Source organism: Fukomys damarensis, unplaced genomic scaffold, assembly GCF_012274545.1.
Source record: "Fukomys damarensis isolate Sample0158 unplaced genomic scaffold, DMR_v1.0_HiC HiC_scaffold_34, whole genome shotgun sequence".
Classification (NCBI taxonomy): Eukaryota; Metazoa; Chordata; class Mammalia; order Rodentia; family Bathyergidae; genus Fukomys; species Fukomys damarensis.
The window spans coordinates 22,777,181-22,784,301 of NW_022900946.1; the positions used below are offsets into that span (position 1 = coordinate 22,777,181).

The window sequence follows — 7,121 nt, forward strand, 5'->3', positions numbered from 1 at the left end:
TTTTTTTTTTTTTTTTTTTTTTTTTTGTATCAGGGATTGAACTCAGGACCTTGTGCTTGCAAGGCAGTTCCACTGAGCTAAATCCCTGGCTGGAAGTGGATTTCTTTTGGGGGTGAGGGGTACCAGCGATTGAACTTGGGATCTTGTGCTTGCAAGGAACCACTGAGCTAAATGCCCTGCCCTAGAAGTGGAATTCTTAATGATGAGAGAGAGGCAAGGGTTCTTAGAGGCCTCTTAAGTAGAAGCCCCTTTGTCAAACAGTCCCACAGTTGCTAACACCTTTGTGGGTAAAAGTGAGCTTTTGCTGATGAGGTAGGAGGTGGATGGTATTTTAAGAGTGGTGGATTGGAAAGGAGATGGTGCCAGACCACAGGCCTGTTCTCAATCAGCTCTGCTTCAGGAATGGATGTGGGTGAAAGATGTGGCGCTGACACTTCTGTCCTTAAATTGAACCCTAACAGCTGTCCATCCTGTGTGTCTTGCTGTGGTGAAGGATGGGTATAGTCAAAGGTACTAGATCAGACTTCTCTTGGTCTTTGCTGTACCCCCTCGTCTGGAAGGAGCTGGCTATAATCCATGCTGGGTATGGAAGATCTTCGTGGCCATACAGCTCTCTAGGCAGAGAAGACTGGTGACCTTTTGTCTCACTGGCTCTGACCCTTCTCAGGGTTTCATTTCACTTAGCAGAGTGATTAGAAAGGCATCACTTTGAGTTGGTTTGCGAGGTAGAGATGTAGAGTGGTATCTGCAATTTTTTTTTTTTTTTTTTGATGGGTTACAGCAGTGGTTTCTCAGAGCCTCTTATCTTCTGTTAATTTATGATCAAGATTGATGAATCAGGTCTGATAGTGAGTGTTAGAAGCCAAGTCCAGAGGTCTCATGAGCCTGGCACCTAGAAGAACAGTTAGTCTCAAGTCAGCACGGAACCCAGCACCTGAGGATGGGTCACTTTTTTTCTTTCTTTGGAGACAGGGTCTTAACTTTGTAGTTTAAGTTGGGCTTGAATTCAGTATATAGCCCAGGCTGATTTCAAATTTGTGGCAATCTTCCTTCCTTTCAATCTCCCGAATGCAGGGATTAAGGCATGTGGGATATGCTTGGGAGGAAGGGCCACTTCTTGGCATCAGGAGCTCCTTCCCAGCAGCAGGATGTGCTTGTTTTTTCTTCAAAAAGCAGTGGCAAAGTTTATTCGAGAAAGTAAAAGTGAAGAGTGAAAGAGAGACGTAATGTGGAGGAAGCGTGGGCCGAGTAAATAGAAAAAGGGTAAGAGCAAAGATAAAAGTACACACTGTGTCTGGGAAACTATGGGCTGTCTCGGAAAGCTATGATAGCCAGGATGTGCTTGTTAGACAAGTCAGTTCTCTTTCCTCATGGTGGTTATTGAGATACCTTTGGGTAAAAATTTTCTGGCTTAGTTTGAAACGGTACGACCAATACCCTGTGACTTAGAAACTTAGCACCTCGTCAGGTTTGGTAGTAGGTACCTATAATCCCTGCACTTGGGAGGTTGAAGCAGGAGGATAACTGCAAGTGCAAGGGCAGCCTGAGCTACACACATTGAGACCCTATGTCAAAAAACATTAAGAAGGGCCAGGGATTTAGCTCAGTGATTCCACCGCCTGCCTTGCAAGTGCAGGGTCCTGAGTTTGATCACTGGTACAAAAAAGAAAAAAAAAACAAAAAAACATAAAGCACTGGTGCCGTCACATGCCTCACAAGCACAAGGTCCCAAGTTCAAGCCCTGGTACCCCAAAATAAGTACATAAACAAATAAAGGACTGTCACGCTTGGAATGTGCAATTTGCCACTGGATTTATAAGATGTAAAATAGATGTGTTACTATTCTTTTTTTGGTACCGGGTATCGAACTTGGGTCTTTGTGCTTGTGAGGCAGGTGGTGGTACCACTGAACTAAATCCCCGGCCCCAATGTATTCCTACTCTTAAGAGCTTCTGTTACTTTTCTCTCACTGTCGCATTTTTCATTTATGTAGAAAACTGTGGCTGAAAAGCAGGAGAAGAGAAATCAGGATCGCCTGAGGAGAAGAGAAGAGAGAGAGCGGGAAGAGCGGCTGACTAGGAGGTGAGCGTGGAGGGACCGCAGGCCAGTGGCCCTCAGGCCTCAGGAGGTCCTTGCTCCATGGTTGAAGTGTTGCTTGGAGTAGTCATAGTCTGGCATTGACTGACATGATCATTAAAAGAAAAGTAAAAACATGCGGCATATTCAGTCTAGAGAGGGAAGGGCTAGTTGAGGATCTGTGTTCCACCTAAAGGAGGGAGAGGGCTAAGCTGAAGAGAGGGTTCTCTTTCATCTCACAGAACCTGCTCCACTGGGCATGGAGCCTTCAGCATGTAGAGAAGCCATGAACTGATTCTCTGGCAGCCCAGTGTGCTGTCTTCTTGTGCTGGGTGACACATGCTGTGAGGAAAATACATCATGGGAGAGCTTTGGGTTGAGTATTACAGTAGGCAGGGCTCTGGTGTTTACTGTATGATATGGGGCCACAATTCTGACAGAGGAGCGGTGGGATCTGCTGACAGGAAACACTGCTGCCCTTTGGAGATGAGAGTGCATTGTGTTGGGATGGAGCAGCAAGACTTTTGAGCTGGTTGAGAGGGGCCAAGTACAGAAGGTGGTTTAACCTGGTTAGGAGCAAGAGTCTGTGGTGTAGGGAAAAACTGACAGGAGTTGCTCTTTAGTTGTGTGAGATGTATGAAGGAAGAAGGAACCTAGCCTTTTTATTTTTGGTCCAGAGTTGCTGCACACTGGGTGGGGAAGTTAGAGCAGGAGTGTGGGGATAGAATTCATCTCAGTTTAAGATGCTTGAGAGAAACCCAGGTAGAAATGTTACATTTCATTGGAATTCAAAGAAGAGGTCAGAGTCAGAATTAACCACTCCCCTGAAAAAGGCATGGCTCATTGGCCTTGAAAACTCCAAAAACTGATTTACTGGATGGATGTAGTAGTGCATGCCTGTAATTCAAGCATTCATGAGGCTGAGGCAGGAGGATTGCCGATTTTGAGGCTAGCCTGGGCTACATAGTTCAAGGTCTGCATGAACTACATAGTGAGACTGTGTCTCAAAAAAAAAACAAACAAACAAACCCAAAAACCGCTTTTCTGAAGGAATTCTTTAGTTTATCATTCAGAAAGGTCAAGTACTTGCTGTACTTTTTGTTTCCTTTCTTATTTTAATTGTAATATACTCTGATTATGAAGAGGCTCAAATGATCTAAAAATTTGCTCAGTAAGACGTGATGTCCCTTTCAGGCAGAAGTAGTGGTCACTGTTGTGGTTGGGCCTGTCTGTGCAGTCAAGTTTAAGCCCTGGCATTTGCGGGCATCTGGCACCACTTGTCTGTAATACTCGTGCTTCTAGAATAAGTGTCACATGAGACCTTGTGACATGCATATTTCCACTTGTTGATTGTGTAACAGAAAGAGCCCATTTGACTCCTTCCTGTCAGTAAGCCTGTATCTGGAACTTTGGTGCATGTGGAGTTCCGCCCAGTCCTGCCCCTGTTCTGTGACTGCACCTCTGTGCTAGTGTCCATGTCTTTTTTTTTTTGTATCAGGGATTGAACTCAGGACCTTGGCACTTGTGAGACAGGCGGTGGAACCACTGAGCTAAATTCCTGGCCCTAGTGGCCATGTCTTAAGTTACTAGTTACTTCCTCATCAGTGAGACACAGTACCTGATACCCACAACTTTTTTGGCGGGGGGTACTGGGGATCAAACTCAGGTCCTTGTGCTTGCGAGGCAGGTGGCAGAACCACTGAGCCCCAGCCCCTTACCCACAACTCTTAAGGAGGAAAGGTTTATTTTGCCTCACAGTTTGTAGAGGTTTCAGTCTATAGTCAGCTGGCTCTAAGGCAGAGTGGCAGAAAAAGAAGAGCTCATAGTATGGTGGCAGGAAGCAGAGAGAAGGCCCAAGAGCGGGAAGAGGGAGATACACTTGTGTAGTCCCCCCTTCCCCATGACCCACCTCCTCAAACCAGACTTTACCTCCCAACACATTTACCTATAAACTCATCTGTGATCTAATGCACTAATAAGTGTTGTAACCCATTGTCCAGTCACTTCCCCAAAGCCCCACTTAGGAGAGCATGAGGCTTTAGGGAGACATCTAGCTATAAACCATTATAGTCCACCCCAAAGATGTGGTAGTCCGACGTTGGCTTGGTTGTGACGCAGCTCCCCCTCAACATGTGCAGATAGATCGGTCCAGTTCCCATCAGCTTGCACTGCTGCATCCTTCAGGTGCTACTGACGTGTTACTGAGTGAGCCACAGAACAGGTGTATAGCATTGCAGAAGGTGTGGCATTTCCTGCTGCAGACCAAGAACGGTCAGGCAGCCAGAAAATAACAGGTCTTTGTCCTTTTCAGGTCTGGATCAAGAACCAGAGATCGCAGGAGGTAGGTTTCCAGATCCATTAGAGTTCTCAGTCCAGAGCTTTTCCACAAGCATGTTTCTCAATAGCTGTACAACCTTATCTGTTAGTCAAGGGCACAGAACCCAGACATTATTTGAAGCTTAGCATAGGGAAGGACCCCTCACTGTTAGGTGGTTGGCCTGCAGGTCAGCCAGGAATGCTAAGGGCCAGGCTTTGGTAGGCATCATTCATGGGAAGAGACTGGCCATCACGTTAACTCGTAGAATAATTTAAGCCTAACCTGTAAATTTGTGGGAGGAAATGGGAGCGTGCTGACTGTGAGCATTTGGGGTATGCCTTTCTTTGCGTCTGGCTCCTGTAGTTTCTGCCTACAGCCTTCCGGTTTTTCCAGGTCACGCTCCCGGGATCGCCGTCGAAGGCGATCAAGATCCAACTCCCGAGAGCGACGGAAATCTTCCCGTTCCCGTTCTCGAGACAGAGATAGACACCGGCGCCACCGCAGCCGTTCCCGGAGCCATAGCCGGGGACACCGCCGGCCTTCCAGGGACCGGAATGTGAAATACAAGTAACTACTCTGACTCCTTCGGTAGCTGCAGCCAGGAATGAACTCCTTTTTGTTCCCAGGGTCTGCTGGGGGTCTGTCAGCCCGGCCCTTTGGCTGCATCTGCTAGGGCCAGAGCTGGGCTTTGAGAGGGAGCACAGCCTGTCATCCTTGACAATGTTGGGGTGTTGTGGTGTGGTGAGCATGACTTGGCTTGGAACTGGAGAAGGCTGTGAAGGGTCTCTCAAGGGCCTCTAGGTGGTGCTATAGGGGCTTAGGTGCAGTCCACGCACAGAGCAGCCAATGTGTATGTCCTAACCAGGGCTCTTTGGGCTTTTTTGCCTTGTATTTTTACACAGTGGATCACATGCTCTGTGTACAATTTTGTTGTATTCTCCTTTGTTCTGTTTATGTTATAGTGCAAGTTTTCTTATTAAAAGTCTTTGCAAACATTACTTTTTAATGGCTTCCTGAAAATTCCCTGTGCAGCGGGTTGAGAATGAGATTGCAGGCCACCTGGGGGTGTGTGTGGGGGTGCCCTGGTCCGGCGTTGAGGGTTCACATTGTTGGTTCTTGAGCAGCTAGCCAGCATGGACGTCTCCACTGAGCCTCTGGTTCCCCTTTCCCAGGTTCTCCAGAGAGCGCATGTCGAGAGAGGAGTCCTGGGAGTATGGGCGCAGCGATCGAGGGTCCACTGACTGGAGGCTGGAGAGCTCCAACGGGAAGGCTGCTTTGCGGAAGTCAGAGGAGAAGGAAGCCGGCGAGATCTGAGCCCCTGTCCTGGCACTGTAAATAGTCTGAGAGATGTTCATCATAGCCTAAAATCACCCTTTATATTTGCTGAATACAACTCATCTTTTGTAGTTTAAATTTCTGTTGTTTGGAGCTAGCTGTGAGTTTCTAGAGTCATGCAGAGTTGCTCCTATATGTTCTGGGGTTCTATTGCATAGGAATAAATAAACCTGGCAGACTGCCTTCTGACAGCAGAAGTGGGGTCTCTGCTGTCCTCTGCTCCGTGGCGCTTTGCCAGGACTTTGCCAGTGGAGACAAGGACTGGTGCTTCCAACACCTCAGAAAACCTACTGAACTTTCTGGCCATTTTGACTTCTGGCATCTGACATAGGCAACAGCCCTCCCCATACACAACTTTGATTGAGCCAAGTACATGGGCCCACCTGGCCCATCCCATATCCCAGCTACTTCATCTCTGCCCCTCGGTGCAAATTAGAGAGCAGCCTTCCTTAGGGAGCAGGGAGAGTGCCACGTTCCTACCCTGGTCTTTACGAAGAGCTGTCTGGTCAGATTCTAGCTCAGACCAGCTGCACTGCAGTTCCCCTTTGAAATTACTTGGTGGGGAGAAAAGACCAGTGGAAGCTCCCGACCCAACAGCTAATAGGTCCTCAGAGGAGGGGACACTAGCGTTGGATCTGCTATCCTGGGACACTGTTGAGCTGATTCATGCCAAGGGTGGGCTGTTTGTGTTACCATTTCTTCTTTTGGTCACTGTGGGACCAAAGTGAAGCTAACTTGTAGATACTGGGAGCTCCTCCCCTTTCCCTTTTCTAGGATATTGTATTATTGTAGGTATTTTAGGATTTGTTTTTGGAGGGGGCTTCTGTTGGTACACAGGTGAAACACTGTTGCCCTATCCCTACTCTTATCCTTATTGTGTGCAACCTTGAACTGGGCCCTGTGGGGACACCAGCCTCCTAAAGCTGGCCTCTGATTCTGCTCTGGGTTCCCCCTACTGCAGTCTGTCCCTCGCAGGAACGTGAGTGGGTAGGCTGTTCTGCTGCTTGTCCTGACGCAGGTCTTCCCTGGCCAGCTGTCTCCACAGGAAAGCCAGTTGGGAAGGGACATGAGTGGGGTTCCCTTGGGTTGCTGCTGTGTTACACATACATGTAGATTTCCTCATGGACATTAGGGCCCAGGGGTCTGTTCCTAGTCTTCCTGAAGGGAGCAGCTGAGCCTGGGCTCCTTGTTCTTGAGCTGACATTCTGCTAGTGGCTATGGCCACCCAGGCCAGCACTCTTTGTCTATAACATGGGTTTTCCTGGGGCTTGGCCAGATAGCCCCACCCTTGCAGCCATTTTCACTATGAATGATTTAGATCCTTTTCTATCTAGACATAAATTTCTGTGTAGACAAACAACTGTGTTTTGCTTTGACAGGGAACAGGGTATGT

The 7,121-nt window shown here is 47.9% G+C and overlaps 1 protein-coding gene across 2 annotated transcripts in view; it reads left to right on the top strand.

Annotated features, from left to right (window-relative positions):
• Positions 1 to 6,341, top strand: part of Luc7l (LUC7 like) — a 27,186-nt gene extending 20,845 nt beyond the window's left edge. Inside the window, exons 8-11 of one of the 2 annotated variants that reach the window (XM_019207003.2) lie at positions 1,994 to 2,082; positions 4,388 to 4,417; positions 4,787 to 4,960; positions 5,566 to 6,341. In XM_019207003.2, the coding sequence (XP_019062548.1) occupies positions 1,994 to 2,082; positions 4,388 to 4,417; positions 4,787 to 4,960; positions 5,566 to 5,707 (435 nt within the window). In that variant the 3' untranslated portion in view covers positions 5,708 to 6,341. The remainder of the gene's footprint in view (positions 1 to 1,993; positions 2,083 to 4,387; positions 4,418 to 4,786; positions 4,961 to 5,565) is intronic. The other variant, XM_010620625.3, reaches the window with a different exon arrangement.
• The last annotated feature ends 780 nt before the right edge of the window (positions 6,342 to 7,121 follow it).